The following is a 20,462-nucleotide window of genomic DNA, read 5'->3' as shown; positions in this document are numbered from 1 at the left end:
AATAAGTCCAACAACGAAAATCTTGCCGAAATGATCCGATATGAGTAATACCGTGTAGATATGCTTGGGTATTACTGAACTAAATATGACTCTAAAAAAGGGATAAAATCGCTGGGAAAAGTAAATAAATATCTATTTTAACAAAAAAAATTTTTTGGAAGGCTACAGTTTAATAGAAATTTAAATCCAAATTTTTCATTGATAATTCAAGAATAAATTGCTTAATCGTAGAAATATTATTTTGCCTTGATAATTCTTCAACCTCCATTTTTAAATTTTAATTGAAATAATATTTTATCCATCATAATATTTTCGTAGGGCTAATATTTACCTTTAAAAAACTTTACATTAAAAATAATTGTAAGATATTTAAAGTTGTAGTGTGAATAAATTATTGCATTGGAGCAAATAGCCTGTTCCAGTAAGACAAATTTTTTTTTTGAAAATAATTGTAATATATTTAAAGTTATAATGTAAATAAATTATTACTTTGGAGTTGCAAATATCCTATTCCAGTGAAACAATTTTTTATGAAAAATAATTGTAATATATTTAAAGTTATCGAGTGAATAAATTATTGCATTGGAGTAACAAGTAGCCTGTTCCAGTAAGACATCTTTTTATTTTTTAATATACACATTTTTTCATTTACAGTGAGTAAAGATGCATATCGATACAATCGATATAAAAATATTCTACTGCGAACTGCTCAAACGGCATATTCATGGAAGTTTTTTATAGCATCACTGCTGTTTCTATGCATTTTAATTTTAAGAGAATAACATACCTAATTTCTGACAACCTACAGCTCTAATCATTAACAATTTTCAGTGGCAGTTACAATGCACGATAATTGGGTACTCGTATTTCTAGAAGAAGGAGACCTCCCATACCCACACACGTGACCAATGACGTCAGCGCCAGATAATTTTTATCAGCAAAATGGCATATTAAAGTTGAGTTAAGTTTCTCTACAGAAGTTAGAATGCTAATTAACTATAAGTTAATTCCATACAGACCCGTATCGCACATCGAGGGTTAAAATATAAATCTCTCTCGTCTACTCCTTTTCCTTGACTTAGATTTATTATTTGTATATGTATTTTATTGTAGCCGTGATATATTTTTGTTTTGTGTATTTGGAAACTTCGATGCATAATTAGTTTATGTTCCACAGGGCTTTGTGCCTATCTATGTGTTAAGTCACTGTGTAAATATATAGGAAAACAATTGAAATCTTTGAGAAAGGATCTTTGTGAAAGAACTTTGAATGTGTCACTTATGAGAATTGATACTTGACAGGCTTGGCTTATTCGAAATAAAATGGAAAGAACAGCTGCTAACGAGAAAAAATGCCACGTTTCAACAACCAATTAGGATCGAGATACCCACACTACGTCACTTGCAAGTATCCCATTACGCTACATAATCTTCTTTACGTCACGTGAACAACACATCACGTGGGGATAACGTGAGATCACCGAATTTGCATTTTTCTTTTAAGCTATTTGAAACAAACCCCCTTGTAACACTCTTAAAAACGTCATTTTCTACACATAAATTACCTGAAGCCAACGAAATTTTCTTTAAAAAGTTAAAATTATTTCGTTAACATTATTGCACAAAGGGCATTAGAAAGATTGCGTGGATGTCTTGAGCAATTAATCAGTGAAATTTTCAGCATTTATTAAGACTGCATAACCATGCTCAAAACTAAAAGGTACATAATGATAAAATTAAATAATTTTAATTTATGTTTTTATTATTCATTTCCGCTTAATGGATTTAAAGAAAAAAAAACTTCATAGTTGTGTGTTTGTATTTATATTTCAAAGAGTACTTTTTTGCTCAGCAAAATTGTAAAAAAGAAGGAAAAAAAACGTACACAGCTTGCTTTTCTTGTGCTTGTTTGTCTGCTAAGCTGTCTCGCAACAAGAGTGGGATTGTTCCAAATTTTTCGCAGGTGGTGAAGGGGGACGGGTACATGTACAAACAATAGGCATACAGACATACTGCAGACAAAATTTATATTCGATTTCAGCAATGAAAAATCGAAAATAAAATATTACCTTTCTAATGACAAAATTCAATTAAAAAACATTCCGAAGCTTCGAGTTAGCAGCTAACTTTTATTTTATGTTAATACATGCATTCTTTTTTCTTCAGTAGTTACGATGATGTTTATTTTTTTAATTGGAAGTTGCAGCGAATTTTAAAGAATTCAGATTAAAGAAGAAGAAAAAATTGCCATTGTAAGGAATACCGAATAACAACACTCAACCTTAAAAAACATCAGTGTAATAAATACCGGACAACAAGACTTTAACTTAAAATAACATCAATGCAAATAATGCCTGTCAGGAACATATCGGTCATATCGTTACATACTCGTTGTCCTGTATTCTTGTAGTTTTATGTAGATAAATTGACCCATTTATTTTTTGAACTCCAAACAAAATTAGCGTTAAAAACATTTGGGAGAAGGCGGGCTAAAATCGCCCCTATACACCGGTAGAATTCATGTTTCGGTTCTTTATTACAATCAGTTCTAATGTCATAAGAGAAACACACTTTTATGTGTTTCTCTAATAGAAATACAAATTCATAGAAATTCTTCAATTTATTGTTACTATCAAATATTATCAAATTCTTCATTTTATTGTTACAGTTTAATTGCAGTTTTTGCCAGTTTGAAGCTATCCAATACAAATTAAGACAGAATGCTAAACAGTCTGAACAATGAAAGAAAATATGATATCAACTATACAATTACATAGGACACTAATAACCAAATAAAACAGGGTATCCGTAGCCTCCATATGGCACTCCAAACCCACCATATCCTAAAACTTTGTCCATTTCATAGGGGGATATCAGGGGAGGTTTAAAATCCTTTGTTAGAATTTCTGGTTTTAGTAAACCTGGTGGAAATCCAAGGCCGTATCCATATACTGCCGGAGATTTGTAGTCGCCAAGAAGAGGATAAGGAGGAAATGGTAAATATTCGAATGGCTTAAATTCCGGCACATGTTTGGTTTTTTCTTCTAATTCTGGATCTGCAGAGATGGAACTAAATAGCATAAGAGTGACTACTGTAAATATCTGAAAAAAATAAAATAAATTAGTAAGAAGTATAAATTTTATGTAAGTGAATGGTTGAACAAAATATACCGAGTGTTCGCAGAACAACTGAAAGAACAACTGAACAATAAAATCATTTAACACTGTGATTCGAAGCTATGTCGCCTATAGGCGACATATAAAAGAAGAAAAGAAAATGTCGAATATAAAAAAGCCATAATTTGGGTGCCTTAGACTTGAAGCAATATGATGATTTTAAGTTATACATATAATATTGGAGAGAAGAATTATCTAGGTTTTAGAACAGACAAATAACTAGAATATGTCAAAAGTTATTAATTAAAAAAAAAAAAAAAAATCGCCTATTTGGCGACATTTTTCCATTTCGACGAAAATTATCAAAATCACTGCTTTAATCTTAGTTTTTGCAAATTTTTATGAGCTCAGGTAATTTAGAATTGGATTAAGCTTTTTAATATTAAAAAATTGGACCACAGACGCTTTTCATTTTCTCAAAACTGTAGGCTTTTCTCCATATTGACGTTTTGAGCCATTTTCAAATTAAGCGTAGACAGCGCTGGCGTTAGATAAGCTAAATTTGATCTATCAGTCCTGAGTTACAAACTCGCATTAGCTATTAAGATAGCATATTATTCGTAAAAAACATAATTTCATATTACGACGGAGACTTCGAAAATAAATGGAAGCAGATAGAAATGTTGTTCTTGAAATTTCAACATTATTTACAACTTAACAGATCGTACTGTTAAATAATAAAAGTGTTATAAATACCCACTAATTGCAGCGACGAAGATGTTCATTTTGATAAAAAGTAAATCACTTTTATAATTCATTTATACTAATTAATATTTCTAAATTAAATATTTCCTCGTAAATTACATTTAAAATTTATATTTATTCAAATTTAATGTGTGAACATTTTAATTATAAGTAATAATAGTTTATTAAAAATTTATTTATACTAAAACTTATTTCTAATTCTAAATATTAGTAAGAAAAGATATTGAGTGATACATAAGCTCCATTAAAAGATTGTATGAAAATTTTATTTACTGAAAAATTATTTTATTTATTTATTTTATCAAAATATAAGACTTAAATTTTGAAGTGGAGTAGAAATCATTAAATTTTATTATTAGTTTCTTTTATTAATTATTGTGCACCATAATTTTGCTTTAAAATTTGTATCGTACTAAATAAAAAGTTATGGGGGAGGAGGGCTTTTAAACTTATTCTCCACAAATGATTTCATTTTATTTCAATGGTGCTGCCATCTATGAAATAATGATGAAGTGTTTATTATTAATAATTTAAGAACTCCAGGAAAAACTAATTGCGTTATCACTGAATGCAGGGCCATAACTACGTCGAGGTAGTCGGGCACTAACGGTCAAGGGGGCCCTATATAAAGGGAACCGCATCACAATCTTTTAAAATTAAGCTTCTCTTCTTTTTTTTTTTTTTATAGGAAAAAAATTGTGCGGAGATAGAATTGCAGATAATTTTTCTGTTAAAAATTACGCTATTAAAACTCTGTATTCTTTCTTTATTTAATGAAAAATTATTTTATTCATTTAGTTATTTCTTCATGTATAATACTTAAATTTGGAAGAGGGGATTTATAAAAAAAAAGAAAGTGGCATAGAAATCATTAAATTAAATTATTAGTTTCTTTCATTCATTACTAAGTAAGTTAAGTATGTTAAAATTCGTATCCATAATTTGGATGAAGGAATAATAATAATAATAATAAAAAGTTATAGTTTTTGAACTCATTCTTCACATAAGATTTCATTTCATTCAAATGGTGCTGCCATCTATGGAATAACACTGAAGTATTTATTATTAAAAACCACAGTTGATAATTTATAAGAATTTAAGAACATTTTGTTATATTAAAATTACTCAGTGCAAAACGTCCGACAAACTGCATTAAGTAAGTGCCCCCCTTTTCGCTTAGATTACATAAGCAAATTATTTACTTACTTACTTTATTGTTTCTTATTTGTTTGATTTGTGAAAATTAAATATATACTAGTGCAACTTAACTAAAAAAAAAAAAAAAAAAAAAAAAAAAAAAAACTGTTTGCTTTGTTTTTTAAGTGAACAAATTCAAACCGCAATTTCCTTTTAACGTTAAAACATGTACATTAAAACCATTAACTTTGAGAAAGGTGCTCTTTTTAACAAAAGGATGTTGAAAAATTTACTTTCGTTAAAATTATTTTTTTACTTCAGCACAATTCATAACATATTATTATAGTATAATTTAGTATCAGAAAAATGCCTTATTTTGTTAAACAGCACGCACTTAAAATGGAAAATTGTAAAAGGATTCCAAAGCTGTGCTATTTTTAGAATTATCATCTGAGTTGAAATATGTGACAAATGAAACGGAATTTTTGAACCTATTTTGTTTTAAAAAAAAGTATTAGTGAGAGGGTTAACATAATTTATGAACAGAAATGAATGAACAGAATTTATAAACAGAATTTATGTTTACAGAAAGTATGACAAAAAAGTTTTCATATATTTCGTCATTAGAGGATAAGAATAATACTGCTCCAAGGAACCTTCACAATAAATTCTTTATTTCAAGAACTGAAGTCTGTTTGAGCGAAACATATTATTGCGTGAAAGCTTTAACGAGACACTCATTCCATTTTATCTTTCGACTTTTGAAATTTCAATTTAAAATAAATTCTTTTTGAAATCCCTAAAAAAATGTCTTCAAGGCTAAGGGTTTGTTTTTAAGTATTTTTTTCAACAATGGCTAGTCTTTTTCATTTCAAATATTAGGTCAGAAATGGTAGTAAACATAATATTAAGACCCTTTTATGTGACAAATTATATTCTATAAACTTAGTTTCATTAAAGCGTTTATCATAAGAAATGAAACCAAAATTAATTAAAACCGAAAAGCTAACAATAAATTCAAACCGAAATTAGATAAAAAAGTAAAGCGATTAAAGCTCTTCAATTTCTATGGTGAAAGAAATATGTTAAATTATATCTAATCATCATGAATCAACCCTACCCCTTTTATTTACTGTTTCTAACTGTTGTTTAGTATTGTTCTAATGAGGTGAATGCTAATAAGGTTTAAGTAATTTTAGCGTTAGTAAAAAATTTAACAGTAATGGAAATAACAATATGATATCTATATACCATAAAAACATGGTGATCAAAAACCATAATTCATTATCGTAGGAGCATTCTTTGTAACATAAAAACATAGTGGACTAAATCAATTATTCATTTTCGTAGAAGCTTCTATATAACGTAAAAACATAGTAGTCAAAAACCATTATTCATTATCGTAGGAGCATTCTTTGTAACATTAAAACATAGTGGACTAAATCCATTATTCATTTTCGTAGAAGCTTCTATATAACATGAAAGCATAGTAGTCAAAAACCATTATTCATTGTCGTAGGAGCATTCTTTATAACATAAAAAACATAGTGGTCTAAAACCATTATTCTTCGCCTAAAAGGAACATTCTTTATAACATAGAAACAAAATTGTCTAAGACTATATTATTTATTGCTGTAGGAACTGGTTAGCCTGAAAATCATTTGGTAAATATAATAAGTTCCTTTACACACAGGTTTTAATCACCCGTAAGTAAGTTGTGATTTATGATCACATATCAATTATGATTCTTTGATTAACAAAATTCGGTATTTTTGTTCCTATAGAAAATTCATTTATTCTTTATTCAAGGTGTTATTCTGCAACATTTATTTCATCCCTTTTTACTGAGATTAATTTTATTATTCAATATTAAAGGGCTCAAAATTAATAGCGGCATTCTTTTAATAGAAAATAGCTCCCCTTTTTTTCTTATTACGCATCATTTTACGATAAATATATTTATAACACTATCTAATAGACTATTTTACAATTATTAAACAGTAAATGAGTTATATATTTACTTTTATAATTAATTTCGCTTAAAACTGTGTATTAAATTACTACGAAAATGCAAAACGTTATTTTTATTTAACTTTTCGCTCTATAATTAAATAATCTTGGGCAAAAGACGCTTAAGAACTTTTTATAATAACCAAAAATTAAATAAATCTTAAAAAACAAACACACTTGTATATAAAATTACAATGGTAACTGAGCAAAAGTCAAATGGGAAACTAAATTTGGTGAACCAAATCAGTGTTAACATAGTAAAAAATTTTAAGATCTTTTATTTGAATAATTTTTAATTTTGACGCAACAAATCGTTTATCTTAACGAAGGATAATAATTTTGTGTTTTTATAGATAACAAAAATTAAACAGAAAAAATTTATAATAAACAAATTGTAGATGAAGATGCGATGATAAGCGAACAATATGATATAGCTAAAATTTTATCACAATCAAATGGGAAACTAAATAAGGGGAGCCAAATCGGTTTCAAATGAAATAAAATTTAATAAACCTTTAAATTTTAAATTTTTGATGCAACATTGTAAAAGAAAAATTGTATTTTTCTTTTTACTATGTATTATTATATGTATGTATACAATGTAATTTATTGCAAAAAAAATAATAAAATAGTTGCGAACTAATGATAAGAGTTAACTAGCAAATTGGCATATTATAAAATATATTATGGCAATTTGCATCAATTTATTCCATTAGCATAATATAAAATATATTCTTACCAGATATCTCATCGTAGTCATTTTGTGTTTCAGACACTCATCACATTTGACTAAAGGAATAATAATAAAGTGCTGCTAAAAAAGATTTCAGTATTATTTTATACCAATTTATCCCCTCTTTTTTCGTTTAATAATGTTTATTTCTCGGTAATGGTGTAATATTTCCCATTTGATTGATTTTACGACAAACCGTGAGGTAAAAGTGCTTGAATTTTAAAAGTTTATGTATTATATCAGTTACAATAGCTTATTATTGGCTTATGACTTAAAATATTACGAAGTATTACGGATAATTTTGATTAATTTTTTAGGATTATTTTACGATTCAATGCGTCTTGATAGGTCTATTCGGAGGAATTGAAATTGCTGTGATGTGCGAAACAAAATGAAACCGCTAGAATTTTCGACTTGTTTTAAATAGAATAGTGTGTTCATTTTGCGTAAAAAGCAGTAAATCCGGGCAATCGACGTATTTTCAGATGTTGAGTTTCCTTTTTTTGTAGAACACTAGGCAAACTTTTTAATTTTAGAAAGGTTACTTAGAGCAAAATATAATGTGTAACGGAAGAAGTCATAAATTAATATAAAAGCAGTTTAAAATGTATGCCTCGTGAAATGAAAAAGGAATTAAAAATTCGCAAAATGTACCTTGGACTTCACCTGATTTAGACCAAATAATTTTTTTAACTTTTTGTCTATTTTAGAAAAACAATCTGGCTTAAAACAATCGGTTTATAACGAATCTCTTGTTCTAAACATTTATAGAAAATTAAAAAACTGTCCATAATCTAACTCAACATATGCTCCCGACATTTTCGCCGCACTGTTTTGGACTAAATAATTTTTAAAAATTTTTTTTTCTGAAAATAATCTAATATATATGAGTATTTTGATTATAAGACAGTTTTAATATTAATAATAATAAAACAACCCACCAGCGTTTCATAGCTAGAGTTTTCTTTTACATTTTTCAATTCAAAGAATAAAATTGAAACAATTTAACGTTTTAAATATCTGAAACAAGCGAATTTAAAGATATTTGTATTAACGTAAACAATTTAAAAATTGATTCTTAAAAAAACAAAACAAAAAAGCTCTGCATTAAAAAGATATTACATCACCACAAATTCTAATTTAAATATCAAATAGCTACTAACGGTATTATATTCCAATTAAAATCTGATATACTAATTAAATTCCCTCTTGTTAATTTTTATTTTGTAAACGCAGGCAACGGTAAAAGTGTTAGAAATTTTTTTTCGATACAATATATGCAATAAGAGAAACACTGATTTGATTAATTACTTATTAACGAAAACTAAATAACGTTCACTAAAACTAAATGAAGTGAAAAAATCATCAAGCCAAGATACATATTTCTACTTTGCGAGAAAAATTTATTTCTCACTGGCGAAAAAAAAGTGTATTACTAGGGTACCGTAGAGATTCCCCTAGCCGTCGGGCTTACCATGGGAGGTTTTTGGGGTTTTCCTCTGCATGTAACGGGTTAGTTCTATCAAAAAAGTCGTCCACGAATTCAAAATTTTCCCAATACTTGATGCAGGAGTTCCTTTGTTTTCTGGATTGGGTTCAAAATTACAAAGCTACGGAGTTGAGCATTAGCAGTCGTAAGCCCAAGAAATTGGATTGGCTGTTCAACAACGGTTATAAAATAAAGTAAAAAATTAGTCTACCAGAGTCATGGAGGCTCAGGGGAGAGAACGTTCCCTTTCCAAAGCGGGAAACTGGGTTCGAATCCTATCAGCCATTGCTGGTTGATACGAATTCCGCACCCAGCTTGCACTGACCCAGTGCGTGACGTAAAATATCCTCAGTGGTAGTCGTATTATGGGTTAGAGTCCCCTTGCCAGTAGGCTAACCGTGGGAGGTTTTCGTGGTTTTCCCCTCCATGTAATGCATATGTGGGTTATTTCCGTTCAAAAAGTCCTCCACGAAGGCAAATTTCTTCCAATACTTGATCCAGGAGATCCATTGTCTTCTGGATTGGGTTCAAAATTACAAAGCTACGGAGTTGAGGATTAGTAGTCATAACCCCGAAATCGGGTCGGCTGTTCAACGACGGTTATAAAATAAAAATAAAGTTATTCTCCGTTCGGTAATACATTATAAAATGAACCTAATGTGAGAAACAAGCAACTGACTTCAGTAGTTTAAATATAAAACAGTGTCGAAAATGAGTTTTGAATCTGTTACACTATTAAATAAAACAAATATGTACCGATTTTTAAACTTGACACTTTTTCATTTATAACACTATTTGTTCTTTCAAATATTGGAGTAAACGGATTCTAGCAAACGTATTTATAATTACACAAATAATTTAGAAATTATAATTACTCGTAATAAGTCAAGAACCGTGCATTAAAAAAAAAAACTAATGCAACCTTAAAAATTGTATTTTAAATACTTATTAGCATAAAATATACCAACGATATTATATCCCAGGGGTCGGCAACAGGGCGCAATACAAAATTTGAAAATCACCGAGGCCGCATATTCTACAGATAATCAACAGGTATAAAAAGGCATTAAAAAAAAACAGATTTCATTTTGTTGGTGTCATACATAATGATACATATAATTCAGTGTGAAACTTGGGTGTCTATATTTTCAGCTAATTTCTTATAATTGGGGATATATTTAGAGTTCCATGTCCTTAAATAATTATCTAAATGTGAGTCATTCAGCTTTGTTCTGTATTTTGATTTCAAATATTTCTTATTTGAGAACTAAGACTCGCAATTGTATGTTGTTGCACAATATGAATAAATTTTTAGCGCGCATTTCCTTAAAATAGGATACTTATTTTCATCGACTAAGCTCCAAAACATTTTATTATTACTATGCGCTTTTAAAATAATATCACTTTGCCAGTTTATTATTTCTAATTCTAGGTCTTCGATATTATGAAGCTCGAAATACACTGAAACTATTTCAAGGACATCATCTTCAGTAACATTGAATGGATTTACGAAAAATCTTAGAGCGGGTTCTAGTGCTGCAAAATGTTCAAATCTAGAAGAAAACTCTTCTATTAGCTTATCTATAATTTCTAAATATGATGTAACAGTAAAAGTTTCATTATTCAATTTAAACTCTCAACAGTATATTTTATATTTCGAAAATGTGATAATGATTTTTTCAATGGGATTTCAACAACACTAACTTGCATTTGAATGCATTTACTGCACCAATCATGTCAGCGATATGCTGATTTTTCCCTTGTATTTTTAAATTTAATTCATTCAACTTTGCCGTTATATCTGTCAGAAATCCGAGGTCGATTAGCCAATCCTTATTTTCTAATTGCTCGTAAAATTCGCCTCTTGATGCAATCAATTCCTTTATTTGTGGTAAAAGCATGATAAACAGCTCAAGTATTTTACCTCTGCTCAGCCACCTCACTTCAGTATGTAAAAGAAGATCTGTGAACTGAACGTCCTCATCTTCTGAAAGTAATTTAAACAATCTGTGTTGCATAGCTCCCGATCTTATGGAATTAATAATTTTTGTTACTATCGTAAATACGTGTTGAAAACCAATTGTTTTTGCGCATAACATTTCCTAATGTATGAGGCAATGATAAGAAATAAATTTCGGGAATAAGGAATCCTGTCATACATTTACATTAGTCCAGCGAGGGCGCATTAAAAATCGATCGGGGGCGCCATGGCGCCCGCGGACGCCGCGTTGCCTACCCTTGTTATATCCTAATGAAAATCTGATATACTTAATACATAGCGTTTTACTGTATATTTTGCTGGCGCAGTCAATGATGATAATTGATTGAAATTCTACAGTTACGTATCAGGCTAGAACAATATCCTGAGCAAGTATGCTTCCTGTAATCTACTGAAATAAATCTGAAAAATACTTTCTAATTTATATTTTATAAAAATGGGCATATAATTCTCAAGTTGTCACCTCGAGGTCAGCGTAATGGCTATATCACTGATTTAAAAAATTTAAACTCTTGGAACCCCTACGACACTTGGACGGAACCCTATTTGGGTATATCGCTGATATAGGCTACATCGGGATAATTACGTCTCCTTCTCTTTTTTGATACCTTCACACCTCCGTTACAAATATGACTATAAAAATACAAAGAAGTAATAAATCCACGCCATATTTTTTTGACGTTGTTATATAATATTTCATTGAAAATAATATAAAAATTTGTTTTTTGTATGAAAAAAAAAGTTTATCTATAAATATTTTTGTTAGTTTTTAATGCTGTTTAATAATATTCAAAGTTTTAAAGTATTATTTTTTTTAAACTTTCTAAAATGTTTTTATGAGGTATCCATTTAAATCTCCTTTTTTTAGGTATTTCTTTGATCAATAATAATTTTTTTTTGAATACTTACCCGTTATTATATATATTTCTCTTATGTCTTAGAAATTTTTATGCATTATTTAATATTTCAGTAAATTATATTTTCTTTTTAAACTTCCGAACGATTTCGTTTTATTTGTTATTTTTTTGAAAATTAATTTTTAAAAAAAAATAAAGAATCAGCAATTTTATTACAAATGAATGGATTGACGTTTGCGAACGAATAATATCATTATTATTTTAAACGTTATTTTTTGTGCATTGCTATTGTGCATTATTTTGTATTCGTGTATAACAATGAGCAGTTTCCAACACTACTTTTTAGAAATCTAGATTAAAAAGAATTAGAAATATGTAGCGAAGCAACAAAAAACACAACATTGAACCAATATGTAATATAATTGAAAAATAAATCAAGCTATTTTATACCAATAGTTTATTAAATATTATTTACAAAAACATCTCATAACACATGTTTTCAAAAAATAAAATTGCTTAAATGAAAATTTTGTTTACAGATTGATTGCTTTTGATTGTTTTAAATTAGTAATAACAATTTAATTCGAACAAAGCATTGTTCTTTATGTTTTCTTATTGAGATACATTCCTTTATGCAGTTGTATTACAATGAAAATTTCATGTAAGAAGTTCTTATTGTTTATGACTTGAATTAATATGCTCAAAATAGTAACATTTTCGACGTTTTGAAGCAAGATGGCAGCACCAGTTACAGTTCTTCATCTGAAAGAAATATTCACACAAAAAGTAAATAACTTAAATTATTAAAATATTATTGAATTTAACCAATTTTTCAAACATCTATTCTTGATTCAATCAGCATTGGTTATTTATTGAAGATATTAGCGGAAAAAAAGTATTGAGAGAAAATTTTAATTAGTCATAATCTTATTAGTCTCATATCGTCGGAGGAATGGGGCATATGTATAATGTAATATGTATATGTTTAATCAAGAACACCTTTATGTTGATGTTTAAAAAAATTATCGCAAAAACAGTTAAAATAATGGTGTTAAAAAATAGAAACCGATACTGTTAAGTTAGTGTTAAGATATTGTTAAACTTCATATTCATGTACTTAGTACTCAGTACGTTTCGATATTGATACTTAGCATTTGTGCCGATATTTAAGAGGACAGGGGACATTGTGGATGCTTCTGGATTATAAAAAATGGCTCTCTATATTTGTTCTATTACTTCTACTATCTCTCAATAAATTCTATTGCGCTATTTAGATCTTTTATACATCATCATATGCATATACTCTTTGTTTCATTTTATTTTGTACCTGGCATTAGACAACCTTTTCTCTTTTACGACTATCAATGTTCAACTCCGTAGGCTTGTAATTTTGAACCCAGCCCAGAAGACGGGGGAATATCAGGATAAAACTTTGGGACAAACTTGCCTTTGTTGAGGGTTATTTGAAGAAACTATCCAGTATTTGCTTTAAATGGGGAAGAAAACCATGAAAACTTTAGTTAGCCAGATTACAAGTGGATTTTAATATCTTACCCGTCTACCACTGAGGATGTTTTGAGTTAGCATTGCGGTCAACGTGGTGTTATCGTAGTGTTTACGACCATCAAAATACATAAGGGTCGAAAATAATCGCTTTCGATATTAAAATTAAATATGCTATCAAAATCTGGCGAGAATTAACAAGAAAAGAAAGTTAAAAACGTGTTTGATTGGAGGAAGTGAGATACGATTATTGGAACAACTTCAAGGATTATCCACTAATAATACTGATTTCAATATTTTAATACTACCCTCCTCAATACAGATTTATTAAGATTTTGTTAATGTTTTTGTGGGCGATATGTTGAAACGATAATTTACTATTTTAAATTTACTATTTACAAATGTTTTGCCAAATATGCAAATTTTTTTGCTTTAATTTTTAGCAAATATTTTCAAAAATTACAAGTTACGTCGTTAGTTATTACAAGTAACTACAAGTTAGATAGTTACGTCGTATCGCATCGTATCATATTTTTTAATGCAGTTTGAATATAACCCGGGAGAAATGTAAATGAGGTTAAAGATCAAATGTTTTCGTTTGTTTGTTTATTATTTCCTGGTATTGATTTGATTAATTTATTAATTGTTTAATGAAATATTGTGATTGGATTACATGATTCCAGTTAAATAAACCGTCAGAAACACAAAATTCATAGAGTGCAAAATAAAGGGAACACCTAAATAACTTTTGATGCAATGATTGGATTTTTACACACTAAGATGCAATCTTCACAGCTTAATGTATTAACTCTAGTGCAGATGATATTTTAAGTGCGACAATCAGATACAAAAACGTACTTTCTCTATATAAATAGATCATTTTTTAATCGGATTTTTGACTCTCGAAAGAGTGGGAGTAGTCATTATCTGAAAAATATGGTCCCAATAGTTTAGGTAGTTCGAAAGTTTAAGGGAATTATTTTTCAAATTTAGTGAAATTATTCTTCAAATGGCGACTACCTCTCTTTATTTCAAAGATCAAGAATAGAAATCGGCTTTTAACAGAAAAACGAAAACATGTTTATTCAGAGAAAGTACGTTTTTGAATTTGATTTCATAATTCAAGACATCGCCTGCATAAATTAATTATCTTATTTCAGGTTAGTTTCTTGAATTATTAAAATTACGCGTTAATTTTGGAAAATTCGATCATTAAATCAAAATTTAATAACTTGTCCGCTTTTAAATTCTGTTCGGTACTTCTGTGCAGCAAATTCTTACCGATCTCGCATTTTTTATCGTTTTTCCATTGTTTTTTTATTTTCAAAATGACACTTCTTTTTAACTTAAATTAATTTGTTCTTAAAAATCAAACTAAAATATATGATTAGTTTTGAAATAGTGAGTATTTTTTGGAGCATATGTTTTCATATTCCTTTCTTTAATAACTAATTGCATTTTATAATTAACCGCACATTGCTCACAATTCCTCGCTAATTCGTGTACGCTTTGCGTATTCTTTTCTCCTTAATCTTGTATAATATCTCAGCTCTACTACTTTTAATTAAATTAATTTTGAATATTTTAATTAATTTTGAATATTTTAATTAATTTTGAATATTTTAATTAATTTTGAATATTTTAACTAATTTTGAATATTTTAATTAATTTTGAATATTTTAATTAATTTTGAATATTTTAATTAATTTTATAAGAGACTGCGTCCCCTGCTTGCTATTAATCACCAACTTTTGAAGCTGTTTGCGTTGTACTTTTCAGATTGTTTCGCTCACCCATTTCTTTTATATTCGTTTGTTTAAATGGCGCAACCTACAATTTCTATTTCTGAAATCAATTAGAATTTTCTTTTTCTTTCTTTCAATAATCTAAAAAAAAAAACTGCATTTTTCAAAAATATTTCTGAATGGTTTAAATTTAAATGTATAACTAATGAAATGAATATTTTTATACCTGCTTCATCATCGATTTCAAAATAATTATCACTCATAGGAACTGGCTTTGGCTTGATGTAAACATACGGCATGATAGGAAGATCCATATTCATTTTTTGGCGAGATTTCCTTTGCAGATCGATTTTTATGAGACCAAAAACTGGCGAATATATATGTCCTTTTATTTCCTCATCACCCGCTCCATCCAATACAGTTTCAGCCAAAACAGCACTTAAAAATGTCAGCAGAATTAATATGGCCTGAAAAAGACGTTAAACTAATATTTTTTTTTAAAGTGATAAAAAATATTGGCACTTTTCCATTTTGACGGCACAGGGGAGAAAGTCGCCAATGTAGAATAACCGGGGGCAGGTAAACTCAACAAGTTGATGACTATTTATTTTTTTTATTCAAATAATTAAATAAAATACATAACATAACTGAATTTACTAGTGCCTTCGAAAATGGAAAAGTACCAAAATATTAATTAGCATCGTTTATCTAAAAAATAAATTATAATACAAGCAACCCTTAATTTACTAGCATTAAAATAATAAAGTTGATAGCTGTGTTGAAAAAAAAGTTTATTTTTGTAATGAAGCGAAAAGATGGATTAATTTTTATATTTGAGATTCAATTTTATTTAATTATTTCAAAACTTTGAATTTCATCATCTTTTTCACAAATAAATATTTTACAAACGAAATTAATAATTTTCTCATCTAGTTGGGATATTGAAATGATTTCTTTAAAATCACAACGTAACTTTGGTGGTTTCAGGGCGAAAGCGAGCAGTTGGTAAAGTCTTAGTTTTATAAAAAAAAAAATTAAGATAATTTTAATCATTTTTTAATTTGGTGCCTGTTATTCAATAACTACTGATCATAATATATAGTTATATTTTTTTATAATCCTTGATGAAAATGGCGAAAAATAAATGTAATCTATAATGGTGTTAAATTAATATTTATAAAAGGAAAAATTTTTAGAAGGATTCCAAGAAGAAACACATCAAAACCTGATTGATTTCTTGGTATAACATGTAGCTGTTTCTAATAATTATCACTTTTCTTCTCCTCTTTACTTCCAAGGTTCTGAATGTTTCAGTCCTGCCTATCTTAGTAGTTTTTCTTAGTTGAGCAACATACAAAAGCGTTTAGTATTTTCTTTGTGTAAACATTAATTTGTGACACTTAATATGTATACAGCTTTGAGCAATTCTTAATACTCGTATCAATAATAAAGAGATGTCACTACGGAGCATTCTGTTAATTTCTTAAGGTATAAGTTAAGTTAAAGTTATCTTAAGTTAAGTTTTAAGTTTTTTTCTAAATTCGAATGAATGTAAAGGGAAAAAAAAGTGAAAAGATCAATTCAGTTTAGACAGAAATTTGGCTGCAGTATTAGCCAGTTTATAAAGTATGTTTGTGGCCTTTTTAACTGAGGACACTTTTCTTAAAATTTTAAATTTTAAACATTAAAAATTTTCTTATTTTTATAATGTAAGGTATTTCTTTTGAAGTATTTCTCAAAATATGGAACAAGATTTATTTATAAAATTAAGAGGAATTTTAAGCAACAACGTGAAGTGATATAATTATCAGAATATTGTACAATATACAAAATAATGGCAGATTTCTTAAAAATATTAATAAAAATGAAATAGACATGATGTGTATGTTCTACAAAAAAAGTGGCGATTGAGTGGCGACTATCAGACAATTTTTTAATCGCAATTTCGTCCGGAGACTGGTTGATTTTGCCTTATACGAAACAGTACGAAATTTTAGTCATTTAGACTTGAATTTTTTAATGACATACACAGTGTTTTGCCGTGGTTGCTCAGGGGGCAGAGCTCTCGACTCCCAATGGGGTAAACCATGTTCGAATCCCAGCTGTGTTTGGTTGATACAAATTCCGCACCCGACTTGCACCGATCACAGCACTGAAATATCTTTAGTGGTAGACGGATCCACTAAGGCTAGTTTGCCCCAATTCTTGATCAGGTGTTCTCTTGTCTTCTGGATTGGGTTCTAAATTACAAGGCTACGGAGTTCAGCATTAATAGTCGTAAACTCAAAATTGGGTCAGCTGTTCAACGATAGTTATAAAATAAAATACACAGTGCATTTGAAGCGTTCTTATTGAATGTATATTCAACAAAAAAATGAAAGAATTTAATTTTGCGTTTGCTATAAATTTCATAATTTTAATTCTAAAAATTCACCCTTGTGGAGTAGTGTAATTTAACAGCAATTTTTTTCCTCTATTTTCTTAGAATCTTTTCGCGGAAAATAAATTACAATTTATTTTCTTTTTTTACGTAAACTGTATAAATATGTATTATCACTTTTATTCGGTTCATCCCTTATTTAAAAGTTAAAACAAAGTCCTCGCATACTGAGTGGGTTTGAAAAAGAAAACAACAATTTTAAAACAGAAACAGGGTTTTAGCTCCGAAATTGGTTTGGTGATCATACTGAAAATATAATATGTTGATAAATTATAAATATCACGCATCAATAAATATATGAAAAATATATCGATAAATATAATCACATTTAAGTAAATTATAAATAAATACAATTTTTAAAAAAATAAACAAAATATTACAGGTAAAATTTTTATCGAAAATCCTCAATTGTTTTTCTTCCTTAAGAAAAATAATTACATTTGCATAAATAAAATATGATTTTACATTATGCGTTTCTGTTTTGTAGGTCAAAATGTATATTTAGTATGCCATGATTTATACTTATTACCTTTTATCAGCTCATTTGCACTGTTCTGAATGTATTATTTTGCGAATGAAAAACAAACAAATAAAGAAGAAAGAAGGGTTTCTGTACTGTTTGTGCAATACACTGCACACATGTATTTTTTTAATATTTCTTAATGTTATTTTTCTTTACATATAATTATGAAATGTTATTGACATTAAACGAATCATTATCTTCAAACTATCGTTACCTATAATATTCAAAAGTGTCAAAATACATGAAAATAGAAAAAAATAAGTACACTTTCAGAATGCAGTTTTAATAAACACCATATCTCAAATAATTTTATTGACATTAAACTAATCAATATCTCCAAAATATCGCTACTTATTATAGTCAAAAGTGTTAAAATATATAAAAATAGAATAAAATAAGTACACTTTTAGAATACAGTTTTAATAAACACCATATCTCAAATAATTTTATTCACATTAAACTAATCAATATCTCCAAAATATCGCTACTTATTATAGTCAAAAATGATAAAATATATAAAAATAGAATAAAATAAGTACACTTTTAGAATACAGTTTTAATAAACACCATATCTCAAATAATTTTATTCACATTAAACTAATCAATATCTCCAAAATATCGCTACTTATTATAGTCAAAAATGATAAAAAACATAAAAATAGAATAAAATAAGTACACTTTTAGAATACAGTTTTAATAAACACCATATCTCAAATAATTTTATTGACATTAAACTAATCAATATCTCCAAAATATCGCTACTTATTATAGTCAAAAGTGTTAAAATACATAAAAATAGAATAAAATAAGTACACTTTTAGAATACAGTTTTAATAAACACCATATCTCAAATAATTTTATTGACATTAAACTAATCAATATCTCCAAAATATCGCTACTTATTATAGTCAAAAATGATAAAAAACATAAAAATAGAATAAAATAAGTACACTTTTAGAATACAGTTTTAATAAACACCATATCTCAAATAATTTTATTCACATTAAACTAATCAATATCTCCAAAATATCGCTACTTATTATAGTCAAAAATGATAAAATATATAAAAATAGAATAAAATAAGTACACTTTTGGAATACAGTTTTAATAAACACCATATCTCAAATAATTTTATTCACATTAAACTAATCAATATCTCCAAAATATCGCTACTTATTATAGTCAAAAATGATAAAATATATAAAAATAGAATAAAATAAGTACACTTTTGGAATACAGTTTTAATAAACACCATATCTCAAATAATTTTATTCACATTAAACTAATCAATATCTCCAAAATATCGCTACTTATTATAGTCAAAAATGATAAAATATATCAAAATAGAATAAAATAAGTACACTTTTGGAATACAGTTTTAATAAACACCATATCTCAAATAATTTTATTCACATTAAACTAATCAATATCTCCAAAATATCGCTACTTATTATAGTCAAAAATGATAAAATATATAAAAATAGAATAAAATAAGTACACTTTTGGAATACAGTTTTAATAAACACCATATCTCAAATAATTTTATTCACATTAAACTAATCAATATCTCCAAAATATCGCTACTTATTATAGTCAAAAGTGTTAAAAAACATAAAAATAGAATAAAATAAGTAGACTTTTAGAATATAGTTTTAATATAAATTATTCCTTAAAGTCTAAAGTTAGAATTCCTTAAAGTCTAAAGTTAGAGATTGGGTACCTTACCGCATTTCCCATTTCTCTGCACTACTATCCTCACCATCAGAAAACTTCAGAAAAATAATTCTTATCCAAACTGCCCTCTTTATTAAAATAAATTGTTATGGAATTTTTATTTTCCGAGTTAATATTTCAATTCTCGATATCATTCCATTTTCCTTGGCGGTTCCTTGAAAATGGTCAGTCTTCATCCTTGATGGTGTTCGCAATTCTTATTTTTTTCTTTCTATAATACGATTCTCGAAAATAAAATTGTTATTTTGCCCTTAACCAAGATTTGAACGTTCCCGAAGCGTAAATAAGAAGATATTTTGCGTCAAATGGAGCATACTAGAGTGAAATACGTGTGGCCAGTTTATCCTAAAAGACATTGACCATTATTTTCGGTTGGTCAGCTCAGATAAACTGTGTTTTTTTTCCCTCAC

At 27.9% G+C, this 20,462-nt stretch overlaps 1 protein-coding gene and 1 long non-coding RNA gene across 2 annotated transcripts; both read right to left on the bottom strand.

Moving 5' to 3' along the window:
• Positions 1-2,635: 2,635 nt before the first annotated feature.
• On the bottom strand, positions 2,636-7,874 carry LOC107444006 (uncharacterized). The gene is made up of 2 exons (XM_016058051.4): positions 7,769-7,874; positions 2,636-3,102 (listed from the first exon to the last, which is right to left on the bottom strand). The coding sequence occupies exons 1-2, from the start codon at positions 7,787-7,789 to the stop codon at positions 2,782-2,784; spliced, it is 342 nt and encodes a 113-aa protein (XP_015913537.2). The 5' UTR covers positions 7,790-7,874; the 3' UTR covers positions 2,636-2,781.
• A 4,725-nt stretch (positions 7,875-12,599) lies between these two features.
• LOC147812512 (uncharacterized) lies at positions 12,600-20,207 on the bottom strand. The gene is made up of 3 exons (XR_015432900.1): positions 20,044-20,207; positions 15,582-15,822; positions 12,600-12,869 (listed from the first exon to the last, which is right to left on the bottom strand). It is a non-coding gene; the product is annotated as an uncharacterized LOC147812512 (long non-coding RNA).
• Between the last annotated feature and the right edge of the window lie 255 nt (positions 20,208-20,462).

The sequence above is a fragment of the Parasteatoda tepidariorum genome, chromosome 4, assembly GCF_982258835.1.
Source record: "Parasteatoda tepidariorum strain Cologne lab strain chromosome 4, Ptep-v5.0, whole genome shotgun sequence".
Lineage (NCBI taxonomy): Eukaryota > Metazoa > Arthropoda > Arachnida > Araneae > Theridiidae > Parasteatoda > Parasteatoda tepidariorum.
This window is presented reverse-complemented; position numbering and strand designations above follow the sequence as displayed.